General features: G+C 40.1%; 1 protein-coding gene across 2 annotated transcripts in view; it reads right to left on the bottom strand.

Annotated features, from left to right (window-relative positions):
• Positions 1–348: 348 nt before the first annotated feature.
• The window catches only part of ST8SIA3 (ST8 alpha-N-acetyl-neuraminide alpha-2,8-sialyltransferase 3), an 83,961-nt gene continuing 66,306 nt past the window's right edge, over positions 349–18,003 (bottom strand). The window contains exons 4-5 of one of the 2 annotated variants that reach the window (XR_012242858.1): positions 4,023–8,682; positions 349–3,884 (exon numbers count right to left, since the gene is read on the bottom strand). Coding sequence is in view for 1 of the 2 variants with exons in the window: in XM_073620240.1 (XP_073476341.1) it covers positions 8,400–8,682 (283 nt within the window). In the remaining variant the exon portion in view is untranslated. Of the gene's footprint in view, positions 8,683–18,003 lie in introns of both variants that reach the window. The other variant, XM_073620240.1, reaches the window with a different exon arrangement.

Raw genomic sequence — 18,003 nt, 5'->3', positions numbered from 1 at the left:
ACACCAACCATATTTTCAACTAACTGTAGAGGTAGCATACTAACCAGCACTGTAAGGGATCATTCCTTCCAATGCCCACCAATGAAAGGGGACCTTATGATCCTGATGGACTAATCTTAGCAGGGGCTCTCGGACACCTGAAAATTATTTCAAGAATTCCTCTGGGGGTAAAAACGTAGAGAAAGGCCGTACTACACAGTGAATCAAGAATAATAGTGCTGAACCTTGCACCTGTAAAACCAAGTCGCCGATGCCTGATTCCATATTTATGTACTGGAAGGTTAACAACTATGTTTAACATCTTTATGTTTTCTTTGTGTGAATAAAAATCAACCACATATCTGCACAATGAAAGTTTTATTAATAAAAACAATGCATTCATCACCGTGTTTTGGCACACAAATTCAAGTTGCAGGCACATTACATCAACCAATTACTGAACTGAAAGATGTAAAGTGAATCACTGCCAATTTTTTTATTCACAAAATACTGATACAATAAATAGGTAGATAACCTCTACAGTATAAGAAATAGATAGTCCAGACTCAACAAGATATGTACATCAGCATTTCTGCTTTAAATAATATTTTAATTTAATATGGCCTTTAATTCATGAATGGTGGATGTCACATTTGTAAAGAGAATTGTGGCACAATATACCCTAACTGTACAGGTGAAACTGATGGTGATCATCGGACATTCACAAAGAAGCGGACAATGGCAAATATTGTGCTGTGCAATTCTGCATAAATTAATCCGTGTGCTTCAAGTGAACCCTAAAGGGATCTCACAGGCAAATTCACAGAAATTCTTCTAAAGATACAAATCCACAGAAACATATTTAAAAAAAAAAAGATTCCCCCTATTTTTGTTGGGGTACAGCAAGGGGAGGCAGGGGAATTTATCTGTGTTAATGTCAAGTCCTTCATTCCTTTCTTCAAGATAAATGATATTTCCTAGAGTTTTTGACACCTGACCATCACACCTACTTTATGGGCAAAAGTATGTGACTACCTCTCGGAATCCTCCAGTTCGGGTGTTTTCAGTGAAGGATCCTATTAATACTAGAGCATACAAAGACATTTAAAACAACTGTGTGCTTCCAGTTTTTGGAAGGTCCAGTATGACTTTGTTCCTGTTCACAGAGCCTCCGTTAAGATGTGGTTTGATGAGTTTGGTGTGGTGGACCGTCAGAGCCCTGGCCTCAGCCTTAATAACACCTTCAGGATAAACTGGAATGCTGATTGAGATCCAAGCCTTCTTGACCAACATCAGTACCTAAACTCATAAATGCTCATTTGGCTAAATTGCCACAAATTCCCATAGACACACTCCAAAATCCTACCCTGAAGAATCCTCCATTCTGTTGTAGCTGCAAATAGTAGATTACTTAATGCCCATGGTTTTGCAATGGGATGTCCAACAAGCTCATATACAGTAGGTGGGAGGGTCAGGTATCCGCACAGTCTGGCCATACATAGTGTATCCAGCAGTCAACTGGCTATTTGGTTCCTTTGTAGCATTTCATGAATTTAATGCTTCTGCACCAAAGGCAGGTTAATCAGAGCTGGGGGAAGAGGTAGTAAGACCTCCAGGGCTCATTCACATCAACTAAATTTTTTTGCTGGGTTACATAAAATATTCAAAACTAATAAACATTAGAAAACACATTCAATCTAATCAATCAAGTTATCCACCAAACGCAAGGTTGCATTTGAAAAAAATGTTCAGCATGGTAGTTTGGATGTGCAACCCTGCATTGTCCAAGAATCCCAATCAAGTAAATTGCCGCACTTTACCACATGCAATATGGTGTGAATGACCAATTAGAGAGATGTACTAGAGCAGTGGTCTCCAAACAGGGGCCAGATGAGATCCTTTGCTTGCCATTATCCGAACCTTGGGGCAATATTCCTCCCACTGATATGACACTGTTTCTCCCACTGACACCAACCATGGGGCACTATTCCTCCCAGTGTTACCAACCATGGGGCGCTATTCCTCCCAGTGTTACCAACCATGGGGCACCATTCCTCCCTCTAACACCAAATGGGGCAATATTGATTGCCATTGATGCCAGGAAAATTTCCACTCCCACTGATCACAGTCTGGCCCCCCTGAAGTCTGAAGGACAATAAACTGGCCCTTTGTTTAGAAAGTTTGGAGACCCCTGTCCTAGAGGACTTGATGTAAGTCAGGTTTACCCCTCTGCTTCCCCTTGCCATTCTTTACACAAAATCTTAGCAGTGACCTCATCAGGAGGTACTTTATGAAAATGAGTCACCTACTTTGTCCATTAAATGATGCAGAGCAACGTTGTGAAGGGCAATCCAGTTTGCTAGTACATTCTTTTAACCAGGTCTAAACTTTAAGACCGTGGTTCACGTTAGCATTGTCAGTGAACGGATGTATTTTAACCTTACTTTTGCACTTCAACAGAAACCTCTGTATATAAACGAGACATAAACATGCAAGTGCAGCCTGATTTAAAGATAGTCTTCTTAAAGGGGCCATATTTTTTTTTTTTTTTAAATGGCAATGTACAGTGGGACCCAGCCCCCATTGCAAAGCTGCAGGGGGTAAGGATCCATCTAAGTGCATTTCTGTAGCTTCTACAGCTACGCTCAGCTCTGGATGACAAGCTTATAGGAGCTGTTTATAGCTTGCTATACCAGATATATTTATTTTCTTGTCCTGACCTGATGGGAAGTCTGCAGTGTTGGAGGGAGTGTGGCAAACCACTGCGTAGCCACTGAGTTCCATTTTACTCACTATACCTTTAAAATAGAATCCCCCTTTAACTGCTCTCCAGGGCATGTGTGCTAGTGTAAGTGTGTGTACACATTCTTTTCACATTGTTCTTGTATAGCTTGCCAATAAATTGGGCTAGTTATGTTTTTTTTTCTTAAGCAACTTCTGCCATATGACCATCACGTGGTATGCAATAAAGTCTACGCAAGCATGCTTTTTGTAAATTGACAAGCAGAATGTTCAACTACCGATTAGTAAGAAAGGTTTATAGTAAAATTCATGTTAATCATTTCAAAAGCTTTGTACCGGCGTTGAACAATTTGAGGCTTTCATATAACAGCCACCAGCGGACCTGAGGGCTGCTGTATACTACTGGGCCAGAAATTGCCAAAAGTAGACAAATTCAAAGTGTTCACATGTATAAAATAAACCTATATACCTAAATTCTTTGTCACACCAAAAATATTACTCATTTGGCAAGGTTCCCAACCCATTATCACAGTCCGTTAGTCTCTCTTTCTCTTTTGAAAAAAAATAAAATTAAAAATGATAATAATAATAAAAAATAAATAAAGAGGAACTCCAGTAAAAACTTTTTTTTTTTTAATGATCTAAACTGGAAAAGCAAAATATTGGCTTATAGTGAACATTTAGAAATGTTAATTGTAGTTGCAGTGCCCTAAAAATGTACCCTTTGTCTTGAGTTTCACCTAAAAATTAGCACCTGTGTCTAGCCACTTCTGTGCCTTGGACCTCATAGCTGTATATCTGCAGTAAGAGATCATCTAAAGCACTCATGGGAGAAATAGAACCCCACGCTCCGAGAGAGAGGCCCAGGTATCAGAGTACAGGTAAAAGTGGCTTCAGCCTGGCTCCATCCAGGCCACTCCCTCTGATTCATTTTGCCTCGCCCATAGGGCTTATCCATAAAGAACTCTCTGATACCTGGGCTGCTTTCTCGGAGTGTGGCATTCTATTTCTCCTTCTTCCTCGTGTGTGTGTTGAGCTGGGATGGGCTCTCCCTATACCGGCCACCTATCCAAGGAGGGTCACTGGAGTTGTATACTATGAGGGCTTGGAGCGGCATCCAAAGCTTTCATAATTCATGATCATCTAAGGCATATGTGCTCAACCTGTGGCCCTCCAGTTGTTGCGGAACTACAAGTCCCATGAGGCGTTGCAAGTCTGACAGGTACATGCATGACTCCCAAAGGCAGAGGCTTGATGAGGCTTGTAGTTTCGCAACAGCTGGAGGGCCACAGGTTAAGCACCCATGATCTAAGGAACTACAGTGTCTACCTGCTAGTCTCAACAGATTTAGTGAAATCACTGAGGTGTTGCTCACTGTTCTCCTCGCTGGAGAGGAAGTTATAACTGAGAAGCTGCAGTATAAGGGTCTTCCTACTTCTCCGTCATTTATTCAGTAAATCTGTGCTTCCTCCACTTCTCCTGCTGCTTGATTATTGCTCCATCTGTCATCGGATCAACTAGGTATCAGAGGGAAAGCTTGGATATAAATTCCCATTACAGACCAAGGCATGGTAAGTTAGTAATGGTGAACAAATAATCTTCGGAGAGTCTACAGACAATACTGGTTGGAAATGTTGGCTTTGTTTGCTGAAATATTTGATATTTTTAGAGCATACAAAACATTGGCCAAATACCATGTTATGAAAATGGTGATGTGAAGAGCAGGCAGTGGGAAGAAGAGGACTGGGTTGGAGGTGAGGGGTTACACTGTGAGGCAATCAGACTCTATTGCACTGCACAGTGTTGTCATCTTACCCTAAAGCAGAAATAAAGCTGAAAAAAAAAATCTTTCCCCTGTAAGGTAAAGTCCTAATGTGCTAGTATGAAAAACTCACCTTGAAAGGAAGCCCTCCATTGGTGTGCTGTCACCGCTGTCAGGCCTTCCATCTGCACCCAGTCTTCCCTTTCCGGGTTTGCGGACTCCAGTCCTTTGAGTGGCCTAGCCGCGATGACGTCACTGTTTACCGCACAGAGCTCTGAGGGAACGGCAAGGGGTATCCATCAGAGCGCATGTGATGTCACTGGCTGCAGGGACACTGAATATCTCCTAAACGGTGCAGGTTTAGGAGATATTCCTTGTACCTACAGGTAAGCCTTAATATAAGTTTACCTGTAGGGAGAAGTGTCCAGAGGGACTTTACTACCAGTTTAAGTGGTTAGTACTTATGCCTAGCAACACTAGGGTCATCGGTTTGAATTCCAACCACAGCACTACCTGCCAGGAGTTTGAATGTTCTCCCTGTGTCTGTGGGGGTTTCCTCCGAGTTCTCTTGTTTCCCTCCACTCTCCAAAGACACGCTGGTAGGTAATTGGCTCCTGTCTAAGTTGGCCCTAGTATATGTATGTATGAATGTGAGTTTGGGACCTTACATTTTAAGTTCCATGAGGGCAGGGACTGATGTGAATGCAAATTGATGGTGGTATTTGAGTAACTGTAATAAATAAATAAAAGAAGCCTTTAGGTTCTTGTACAGCATACAGAAGGAGCAGAAGAGAGGGACAACCTTAGCACTGTTATGACATTCTTTTGTTGTCCATTGAGCAGGCAGGAAACAGCGGGGTTACCAGTGTGTCTGTGTAATCCATGGGGATGACAAGAGTGGCTAAACAGAATTAAAAAATATTTTCTAAAACAGCACATATATGTATTTCAGTATAAATAATTACCTGTTTGGCTGAAGTTCTGCCTTAAACCATTTAAACCGCTGGCTCACTAGTTTACAAAGTATAGAACAACTCCAGTCTTATCTGTAAGAACACAGTATATGCATTATGAAAACCAAATCTAATGCCCTTTCAGTTAATCTAAAAAATATGCCAGTCTACTGCTACATTCTAAGAACAAAACATAGTCACATTTACATCAGCAGAACAAACACATACTGTTTTTATGACCATTTGTAGGCGAAGCACCAGTATCTTGTGACCCAGAGCAACCAGATGGACTTTGCATTAATTCTGCTGAAGGTATACTCAGCTCTCATTAGATCAAGAGACAGACCTTAGCTGCGTGGCTCCAGCTTATTTTAGCTCATTGCCATTGTAGACAAATCCGTACATTTGCCTTATCATTACCAAATGGATGACCTGGAATCTGAGCCTGTAGACTGGTTCCAGGAAGGAGCTTTCACAGTACAGAATCTGGTGGCCAAATGCAGCAGTCCTACCTAAACACTCCTTACTGCCCCTCTAATGACAATTACAACATGTCAGCTGTTGCTTCTAAGAAATGTCGGTAAATGCACCCCAAATAGCCATAAGATAGAACACAGCTTTCTTAGAATGCTGAATACCTACAGATTATTGAATTGTGCAAATCAGAAATCGTTTATGCTTTCACAATAAAGCTTGCATATAATGGTGATTAAAAAAAAAACAAAAAAAAAAAAAACAAACTATTTTCACAATCTGCAAACTTAAATGCCACACAAAATGAATGCATATGTTCTGCTGCTTGTCTAAAATAAAGGGTAAGTCCACAAAAATCTGATATATCAGTTATAAGTGAATGGAGATAGCTTTTTATTTCTTATGGGAACACTAATAGGGAACTCTGCTTTCTTTAGAGTATGAAATCCACCAGGGAGCCCGAGACCCCCTAAAGGCATTGGCAGGTGGGAGGAGCTAGGAACTGTAGATACAAATACTTCACTACTGTCCCCAAGATATATAACAAACTGGCAGAATAAAAAACAAAGTATCCTTAAAGTGTATGTAAAGCATTGTGAAAATATTTTTATTTAGTTTTGGATGGAATGGGGAAGGGTTAAAGTCCCTTCCAGTTTATTTTTTATTTTTTGCTGTCTGTGGATTGGGGAAATTTCCATCCATTTCCTGTTCCATGGGTGCACCAGGAAGTTATGCCGCGTACACACAACCGGACTTTCTGGCAGAAAAGGTCCGACGGAATCAATTCATTGGATATTCCGATTGTGTGTGGGCTTCATCAGACTTTTTCTTTCGAAAATTCTGACAGACCTAGAAATAGAACATGTTTTAAATCTTTCAGACGGAATCAATTCCTATCAGGAAAACCACTCGTCTGTATGCTATTCCGACGGACCAAAAACGACGCAAGGGCAGCTGTTGGCTACTGGCTATTTAACTTCCTTTTTCTAGTCCTGTCGTACGTGTTGTACGTCACCAATGTTCTAAACGATCGGACTTTGGTGTGATCGTGTGTGTATGCAAGTCCGTTTCAGCGGAACACAGTCAGAGTTTATTCTGACGGGAAAAACGGTCATGTGTACGCGGCATATGAGGAAATTTCTTCAAAGCAGGGGGATTTTATGCTCACTATACACATTAAAATATGATTGTACAATCATCTTTAGACTTACAAAAACTATGTAATATGAGGACCTCTGTAAACTATCCAATCAATCGTTATCCAGTCAGGCAGGGCCCTGCACTATATAGTTGTTTGTAGATCTAAAGGTGATTATACAGTCTGCTTGTAACATGCGTGGTGGGCTTTAGTCTGCTCTCGCCACAACAGATGTTCTTTTTGGGAGCATGACAGTGCTGTACAGTGTGGAAAAGGGCTTTTTATCACCCAGGGTTTTCACCCAGGATCTTTTAGGGGATAAGGGCGCTTGTCTCCCTTAATCCCCTAAAACTGCTTTTTAAGTTTCCTCAGAGGTTGCTAAAACCTGATTTGGGACCTGTTGTCTGGAGGTTTTAAAGAGACCTGGGAGGACTGAAGTCTCCAAAACCTGAACCCAAATTTGGAGGGTTCATCCCTCCCAAGTCTCTACAAAGTCTCCTGACTCTAGGTCTCAGTTCCAGGTTTTACCAGCCTTTGAGGAAACTGAAAAGGCAGAAAAAAGTGGAAGAGATGGACCTACAGAGAGCCAAGATTTTAAGTCCCTAGATTTTTTGCAGTAAAATCCCAATAAAATGTAATTTTGTTATATTAGATGTTGTGTGATTTTGCGGCAAAAAAGTCCCTTGGGAGAAATTTTTGTTTATACTGAAAAAACAGTTTCCTCTGAAAGAGACAAGAACCCTGGAGCCCCTCAACCTGCCTGGATGAGTATCCTGAGCGACACAAAAACCCTTTCCACACTGTGGCAAAGCAAAGCACTGTCACAGGAGATTTTTCATCACCTCCTGTTTTTGTGACAACTCAAAATTTAGAATTTGCCTTTAATCGCTTTACTAGAGAAAATGGACATCAGAATCAATTTCCCCAGCCTTCCACAGCTTTGCAAAACTCAATAAAAAAGTTTTGGCATTGCATAAACCTTAAATATCAGTTGTGGCAGGCTTGTACCTTTAATGATGATCGCAGCGGAATATCAGAATGTAACAGATATTCCAAACTGGTAATAAAATACAAGAAATAACTACTTAGCAGCAGATGGATTTGTGATTTTTTTTTTTGTTTTCTATAAAATACTTTCAACCATTGTCATTCTTTGAAAACTGATCATTTGTCGGTCGCTAACCTCTAACAAATACATTACGAGGAATGGGTAAAAGATTCTACATTCTATGTCATGAAGTACATTTTTGATTGTTTTGATTTGGACTTTTTTTTTGTTTGTGTTTGATGACTATTCAATTACTTTTGGGCACTTTTAGAACAATGGCACTTCATGTTTCCGGTTTCATTTTTAGGCACAATGTGACAGCGTTAACCTTGTTAGTCCTTCGCGATGCATCTTGTAGAGCAATTTGAACTCGGCCGGAAGTTGGTGGGACTCCTGCCATTTTGTGGTGAATTTTGTTCCTTTTTTGTCATAGTAATGGTACGGTAGATCCTTCCCATTGTTTGGGTCCCACCCAAAGGGCCAAAATCCATAGAGGTGTATTTCGTCACAGATAGATGAGGCCAGCGTATACATCAGGATACCGGTGCTCAGTCTTTTAGGTGATAAATGTTTGTTTTTCCAATACCTACAGAAAGAAATAAAAAATTGTTAGATGTAGATTTCTAGCTCTAAATCAATAATGTATTTTGATGTCAGAATCCAAAAGCACAAGAGGCCTTTTAAAAAATCTTAGATCAGTGTAAATGGAGTTGCGCAGCCTATAAACGAAATATCATGAAATAACCATATCCATAATTCACCATTCACATAAATACAATAATAAATGAAAGGTTATAGTTTTATGTTGCTGAGTCTTGGGATGACTCCTAGAGTCTATACTTTTTTTTTGTTGCACCTGCATCCCTTTTAAAGGTATTTTTTTTCCCTGCAACCACAATATTATGTGACTTTCACTGTGCCACAGCAAACAATTTTTCTTTAAAAACAAGAAGTTTTATTTCACCTGCATTAAAATTACAATAAAAAGGAGTTTACAGTTAATTTACAATTTCACCTTCCATATAAAGCAAGATTTTTGGGGTTGATTGTCCCTTCCATACAGGCTACACTGTTGTTTCCTCTACATGTTTTTCCGACCACAGCTTCTTCAGGAAGAGTGTCGCCGGAATTTAATAAGCCACATCCTTATCTATCAAAAAGCTCTGAGTGCCATTCAGGTGGCACTCAGGGAGTCAGAGAAGGGGCAAAATGGACAGCAGTAGTAATATCTATTAAGAAGAGGAGAAAATGGGAATCTGTGGATGTAATCGCCACTAGAAATGTTAGGGATCATGAATAAGAGCTTTTTGATGGATAAGGTTGTGGCCTAATCAATTCTTATTTAAGAAAAATTGTTTGCATGAAAGTCCCATAATATTGTGGTTGGAGGAAAAATAAATAAATTAAAGGTATTTACATAAATCAAATATAGCAGCAGTGTCCATAACCACAAAATAAATCAGTGCTGGGTGTATGGTGAGTGATAAGACAATGTTATCCAATCGTGAAAAAAAAAAGTTCCACTTCTGTGATACACATAAATCCACATTTGGTGATGAAAACTGAATTGTGCATTTTCACCTCCACTTAAAAACCTCAGTGCTCAAAGAACTCTCACCTTAATAAATATTCGAATACACCATATAATAAACCCCAGTAAATGATCTGGTCACCCTCGATTCCAAGTGTTCTCCTTATCTCCTTGTTCAAACTGGGGGACTGGTCCCTTTAAGGCGTCGTTTGTCATGCTCAGCAACATGTTAGGACAGAACATATATAATGCCTCCCACAGTGTAGTAGTTAAATAACACAAGTTTATTTAATTAAAATGACGCTTACATCAAACAAACTTTTAAAAAGCATCCAAAGTAGTAAATACTCAGCAGTATCAGCCTCTCACATCACTTCTGATGCGAGACACCCTACGCGTTACTTCACACAACTTGACTTCTTCAGGGTAAATGGATTGGTTGTTAGTATATTGTATTTTTGTGTGCTGGGGAGAGGAAATGTGGCCGTTGTCATTTTGTTGAAGCCGCTATAAAGAATGTTTGGCGGCCACTATTGATGTGACCAACAAAATGTAGTCCATACGCTAGAGGAACTTAGAATAGCTACTTAGTGGCTGTTTTGTTGTGGATTCAACTATACGGCCGGCTACTTATAGATTGCCAGAATAAAATATAAAAACAGCCTAAAAAAATTAAACAAAATAAGTTAAAACGTTTCTGAACCCTCCTCATTCCGGGAATGATATGTGAGGTTTACAAAGTAGGAAATCTTCAATCACGTTAATACAGAGCCATCCTTAGATATATATCCAAATGTAAGCTCCTTCTCTCTACTGGTATTAAGGTTAAAACCAACAAATGTATAGCAGGATCCATAACGACATAGCAAATCTAGTATTTGGGTAAGGGAAAAAACTAAAAGGACTGAATTTACCAATCACTGATAAAACAATTCAAATCAAATTCTACATTCAAGCCATCAAGAGTTAGGGTTTTCAAGGTATATAGCCACTTCGATTCCTTTTGGCTGAGTGTTCTAATTTTATGGCTCTCCATATTTGGATACACAATGTTTGGGGTATGCCTTTCTGATATTTTGTATGTCTTCTTTAATTCTGTTTTTAAGGTTCTTTCTACCTACATATTGTAGTTGACAAGTACTTTCTAAGACATACACTGCTCCCTTTGTGTTGCAACTTATAAAATCTTTGATCGGAAAAGTTTGTCCAGTTTTTGTGGCTTTAAATTCCGTTTGTTTAATACCTGGTTTAATTGCATGATTGCATGCATAGCAATGTTTGCATGGATAAAACCCTTTTCCCGTAAAGAAGGTAAATTCTCTCTTAGGTGGTGGTTCAATCACATTCCTGCCAATTTTGTCTTGTAGTGTGGGGGCTATTCTATAGATGAGACCCAGTTTCTCTGGTAGTATACTTTCTAGATGTTTATCAGTTTTCAAGATGTGACAATGTTGTTTAATCACTTTTTCCCTTTGTCTATGTTGAATGATATAGTCCAAAATTAGTAGTGGAGTTTCTTGTAGTTCTTAAGTATAATTGTGTTCCTCTCCATCCTGGCTAACTGCTTAACCTGATCATGTATGAATTTATGGGTGTATTCTTTGTCATAAAATTTTCTTCCTACTAAATCTGCTTGGGCCAAAAAATCCTAATTTCTTGTGCAATTTGGCTCAAATTTAGCTCCCATAGCTATACCTATTTTTTCTTTATAGTATGCTCGGTCATACCAAAAATAGTTGTTTTTGAGGCAGAACTCCAGGTATTTGATCAAATGCAAACAAAGATTGGATAACATTGACTTATCATTCATCATACACCCAGCACTGATTTACAGTATTTCATGGTTAATGAACACTGCTGCTACAGTGGGGAAACTAAATTATTTGATCCCCTGCAGATTTTGTAAGTTTGCCCACTTACAAAGAAATGAAGGGTCTATAATTTTTATCATATGTGTATTGTAAATGATAGAGACAGAAAATCAACCAAAAATCTAGAAAAAAACACATGATACAAATGTTATAAATTGAGTTGCAGTTCAGTGAGTAAAATAAGTATTTGATCCCCTACCAACCAACAATAATTCTGACTCCCACAGACTGGCTACAGTATGTGCCCATGTGGTACACAGATTAGTCCTGTCAATTTAAGAAGGTGCTCCCAATGACAACTCGTTGTGTGTATAAAAAGACACCTGTCCACAGAATTACTTTCTTCCTTTCAAACCTCACCATCATGGGCAAGTTCAAAGAGCTGTCAAAGGACGTCAGGGATAAGATGGTAGACCTGCACAAGGCTGGAAAGGGCCACAAGACCATCAACAAAAAGCTTGGGGAGAAGGAGAAGACTGTTAGAGCGATTATTCGCAAATGGAAGAAATACAAAATAACCATCAATCGCCCTCGGACTGGAGCTCCATGCAACATTTCGCCTCATGGGGTAAGGATGATCATGGGAAAAGTGAGGGATCTGCCCAGAACTACACAGGAGTATCTTGTGAATGATGTCAGGGCAGTTGGGACCACAGTCACCAAACAAACCATTGGTAACACAATATGCCGCCATGGATTAAAATCCTGCAGCGCCCGCAAGGACCCCCTCCTCAAGAAGGCACATGTACAGGCCCGTCTGAAGTCTGTCAATGAGCATCTAAATCAGGGGTCTCAAACTGGTGGCCCTCCAGCTGTTTCGGAACTACAAGTCCCATCATGCCTCTTCCTGAGGGAGTAATGCTTGTAACTGTCTGCCTTGCAATGCCACATGGGAGTTGTAGTTTTGCAACAGCTGGAGGGCCACCAGTTTGAGACCCCTAAACTAAATTAATCAGAGAAGGACTCAGAGAAAGTGCTATGGTCAGACGAGACCAAATTTGAGTTCTTTGGGATTAACTCCACTCGCCGTGTTTGGAGGAAGAAAAATGCTGACTATGACCCTAAGAACATCATCCCTACAGTCAAGCACAGAGGTGGGAACAATATGCTTTGGGTCTGTTTCTCTGCTAAAAGTACAGGCCGACTTTGCCGCATTGAGGGGCCAATAGACAGGGCCATGTATTGTAAAATCTTGAATGAGAACTTCTTCCCTCAGCTAAAACACTGAAGAAGAGTCGTGGATGGGTCTTCCAGCATGACAATGACCCAAAACATACCGCCACGGCAACAAAGGAGTGGCTCAAGAAGAAGCACATTAAGGTCATGGAGTGGCCTAGCCAGTCTCCAGACCTTAATCCTATAGAAAATTTAATTTATGGAGGAGACTGAAACTTCGAGTTGCCAAACGACAGCCAAGAAGCCTTAAGGGTTTAGAGAATATCTGTAAAGAAGAATGGACCAAAATCCGTCTTACCTCTATGCCAACAAGGGTTTCTCCACCATGTACTAAGTCATGTTTTGCTTGGGGATCAAATACTTATTTTACTCACTGAACTGCAACTTAATTTATAACATTTGTTTTGTGTTTTTTCTGGATTTTTGGTTGATATTCTGTTTCTATCATTTAAAATACACCTATGATCGAAATTACAGACCCTTCATTTCTTTTGAGTGGGCAAACTTACAAAATCTGCAGGGAATCAAATAATAATTTTCCCCACTGTATATTTGTAAATACCTTTATTTAAAATTGTATTTATGTGAATGGTAAATTATGGATATAGTTATTTCATGATATTTCGTTTATAGGCTGTGCAACTCCATTTACACTGATCTAATATTACACTGTGGGAACACATTAGGAGTTGCAGCAACCGTTTGATATTATTTACACATCTAATTTTGTTGGATAACACACCGTATTTACAGGACACTTTGCACGCATGGGCCATTTGTTGTTTATTCCTTATAAAAAATATACCTACAAAAGACTACCATTTAGATTAAGCAAAAGCTTGCAGTTGTTTGCACTCTTGCTTTCCAGCATTTAGGTTCTTGGTTCTATACCTACCATGGACACTATCAGTATGGAGTGGTTGGCTCCATTCTCACCAAGGATATTACCTATATGGAGCGCTTTGTTCTATTCCCACCAAGTATACTATCTGCAATGACTGCTTGGTTCTAATCCCATATAAGATACTATCTATTCCCACCAAGGAAACTATTGTATGGAGTGCTTGGTCCCATTCCCACATAGAATAATATCTGTATGGAGTGCTTGGTTCTATATCCATTAAGGATACTATCTGCATGGTTCTATTGCCACATAGGATACAATCTGTATGGAGTGTTTTGTTCTATTGCCACCAAGAACACTATATGTATAGAGTTCTTGGTTCTCTGTTGACCAAGGATACTATCTGCATGGAGTGCTTTGTTCTATTCCCACCAAGGAAACTATCTGTATGGAGTGCTTGGTTCTATTCCCACATGAAACACTGTCTGTATAGAGTGCTCAGTTCCTTTGCTAAAAGGACACAGAGTGCTTGCTTCTATTCCGACCAACGATGCCATCTTCATGTGGTGCTTGGTTTTATTCCCACTAAGGAAACTATGTTCCCACCAATAACACTATTTGTATCTTTATCATTCGGTGCTAGATTTTTTTCCCCACAAAGGACATTATCTCCATGGGGTGCTTGGTTCTTTTTCCACCAAGGAAAATATCTCCATGGAGTGCTTGGTTCTTCTTCCACCAAGAAGACAATCTGTATGGGGCGATTGGGTGTATTCCCACCAAGGAAAATTTCTGCATGGAGTACTTGGTTTTATTGCTACCATTGCCACTTTCTGCATGTGGTGCTTCATTCTATTCTGAACAAGGACACTATCTGCATGTGATTCTTGTTTTTTCTTTTCTGATCATGGACACTAAGTGCATAGGGTGTTTAATTCTTGATCGACAATGGTCAATATCTGCATGGGAGCTTAGTTCTTTTCTCACCAATGGCACATTCTGATTGGGTGCTTAAGTCTATTCCCACCAAGGAAATTACATGGATTGCTTTTTACTATTTCTACCAGGTACACTACAGTATGTGCATGGGGTGCCTGGTCCATATTTTTACCATGGACATAATCTGTATGTGGTGCTTGGTTCTATTTCCCTCAATGACACTATCGTCATGCAGAGTTTCATATTTTGTTTAACAAAGAACACTAACTGCATGTGGTGCTCGGTTTTATTCCAAACAAGGGCACTTTCTGCATGTAGAGTTTTATTTTGTTCTGACTAAGGACACTACAGGGTTGATTTACTAAAGGCAAATCCACTCTGCACTACAAGTGCACTTGAAAGTGCAGTCACTCTAGATCTGAGGGGAAGATCTGAAATGAGGGGAAGCTCTGCTGTTTTTATCATCCGATCATGTGCAAGCAAAAATGCTGCTTTTTATTTTCCCTGCATGTCCCCCTCAGATCTAAAGCGACTGCACTTCCAAGTGCACTTGCAGTGGAAAGTGGATTTGCCTTTAGTAAATAAACCCCCCATGTGCATATGGTACTTGGTTCAATTCTGACCAAAAAACTATCTACACGTGGTGCTTGGTTCAATTTAGACCAAAGACACTATCTACACGTGGTGATTGATTCCATTCCTGTTTCTGCGTGAGCTTTATATCTTTTCTCCACGTTGGTGTGGACTTCATTCTACAATCAAGACTGTAAGGGTGGATTAAATGTACTGGGAGGAAGTCATTTATGACTTTCTTACAAAAATACCCATTCTCTGGTTTCAGTGCTTTCACTGGTGTAGCGCAAGCATATGGATTAAAAAAGAATGAAGTCAGAGAGTCTATTGTTTTTCATCAGACAGACTCCATATGTCAGGATCAACTATGTTGCATTAAAAAAAGTTTAAAACAATACTAATGCCACGTACACACGGCCATACTTCCCGACACAAAAAGTCCGATGGGAGCTTTTGGCCGGACATTTCGACCGTTTGTATGCCCCATCGGACTTTTTCTGCCAGCATTTCCGACGGACTCAGATATAGAACATGAAGACGGAGTTTAGCCCTTTGGCAAGTCCGGCCGTGTGTACGCGGCATAATACTTCTCCAGTGAGCAGCAAGTCCTCACTTCACTCTCTCACAGAGCTACATCCTCCAGCAGAACCTTTAGCATCTGACACCCCCAGTTGTGTCAAAGGCCTGCATCCCCCACCGCAAGCTATGATTCCATCCGCTAGCCCCTATAACACACTAGTGATGAAGGGCCCGGCGGGAGGAACCACAGTGCACAGAGGGGGTCAGGGAAGTGATGCACTTGGAAGTGTGTTGGATGCAAATGATACTTCCACAGCTAAAGCTCTTCAAGCTTGAAGGTGCAGAAAGTAGGACAGGTGAATTTTAAATATTTTAGAAATTCTCTTTATTAGGCACCCTTTATAGTGTGTTTTTCCATCTCTTTATTGCATTCCTCTGCACAAGGAGGACACGGTGGCACCTTAAAACCCATCAAACCTGAGCAAAGTTGGGATAGGCTGACAGTTAGGTTAATATCTAAGCTACTGTTGTAGAGGGCAGAATTCACAGAAATGCTTTATTATATGCCTCCATCAATCATATAAATATGTAGGAAAATCACAAACTAGTAATACAAGTTAATCAGCTTTTCAGCTCAACCCATGGGGAGGGGGGGAAATCTATCTGCTGGGGTTCAGGACAATACTGAGGACCAAGAGGAGGATCAAAGACTCTGCGGTGCCATGCTCTTTAGTCCTATTCTCTTCTTTTATCCAAGACCTAATTTGACGTGCCATTAGCTGGGTTTATATTATATTTTATAACCAACGTCAACCATTTTGGCATTCCCAGCTATGGTTTCCTCAAGCCATGGCAAGAAAGACTCAATAAAGGTTGAGCAATGAAATTAAGAGCCACTATGTGAAAGGACTATAAAAACGTAATAGATGGATTGTTGTAATAAAAACTGGCAAATCTGATTTGGAGGGCTTACACATCTTGATGAAATGCCAAATCTTATTTAAAGACTGCAGCTAGAATTTGACAATGGTTAAGCAGTGTATGGCAATATAATTGGAGATTATTAATGTGTCACATAGCGGTTTGTCAGTTTGCAGCGTATATGGAGATGTCAAAGAAACTATAGGTGTCAGACATTATTGCTGTGTTCACAGAAAGCTCTTATGAGCAATAAAACATATATTTAAAGGGCGAGAATATCTTGTTTGTATGGGATTTTGGTCTTTAATTGTGCCTTAAAATACATGGATATGGAAGGGCAAAAAATCATATCTCAGCTTCAATATCACACACGCAGTTTTATAGCACCAGAGCTGTATTGAAATGCTATTGAGGACAGAATGCTGGAATGTATGGTGCCCTAAAATGTTATCTGCACGGTCTTAAAGCTAAACAACACTTAAAATGGAACTAAACTGTATCTGAGCACCACAAATTGAAAACACAAATTCAATTTTTAACCACCTGAGCTCCAGAAGATTTTACCCTCTTCATGACCAGGGCATTTTTTACTATTTAGCACTGCGCTACTTTAACTGACAATTGTGTAATCATGCAACACTAAATTTATATCATTTTTTTCACACAAATAGACCTTTCTTTTGGTGGTATTTGATTACCACTGTAATGTTTATTATATACATGAAAAAGGAAAGAAAAAGATGACAAAGAAAAAAAAAACAATATTTTCTACTTTCTGTTATAAAACATATGCAATAAAATTCTAATTTCTTCATACATTTAGGGTAAAATGTATTCTGCTACACGTCTTTGGTTAAGAAAAAAAATCCCATTATAAGGCCTCTCTCACCATTCAGTTGCTGAATGTGGCAAAGGCCTGCATTCCACTTTGCTGGAAGGACATCAACCCATCCCACACTGTCTCTGTGGTTCTCCAGGGTAAATGACCTCAGGGATAAGAAGGACCTCACAGCCACTCTGTGTAATACTGAAGAGATCTTCAGGGAAACCTGGAGGCCCTGGCAATACTTCATATTCAAGGACGCATACCTGAACGAATTCTCCCCACCTCAGCGAGTCCAACCTCAGTCCAGGTCTCTTTCTCTTCCTGGGAGAGGATACCTGCCTGGCCTTACCACCCTCTGGCCCTTTCCCTACTGTTCTCTTCTCAGTCCTCTTCCCCTTGTCTTTTCCCTGTGTTCTACCTCCCCTCTCTCTGGTCCCCTCTCTTCTCCCCCCTGCCCTTTTCTGCTTTCTTGACCCCCCCCCCTCTGTCTGTTATCGCTAATCATAACCTGATGCTCTGTACCAGGGCTCTCCAAACTATGGCCCCCCTAGCTGTTGCGGAACTACAGGTCCCATGAGGCATTGTAAAGTTCTGACATTCACAGACATGACAAGGCATGATGGGAATTTTAGTTCCTGAACAACTGGAGGGCCGTAGTTTGGAGACCCCTGCTCTATACCCTGTCATCTGCCCTTAACCAGATTTAT

The sequence above is a fragment of the Aquarana catesbeiana genome, linkage group LG01, assembly GCF_042186555.1.
Source record: "Aquarana catesbeiana isolate 2022-GZ linkage group LG01, ASM4218655v1, whole genome shotgun sequence".
Taxonomy (NCBI): domain Eukaryota; kingdom Metazoa; phylum Chordata; class Amphibia; order Anura; family Ranidae; genus Aquarana; species Aquarana catesbeiana.
Note: the sequence above shows the minus strand (reverse complement) of the source record. Positions and strands in the feature narration are given on the sequence as shown.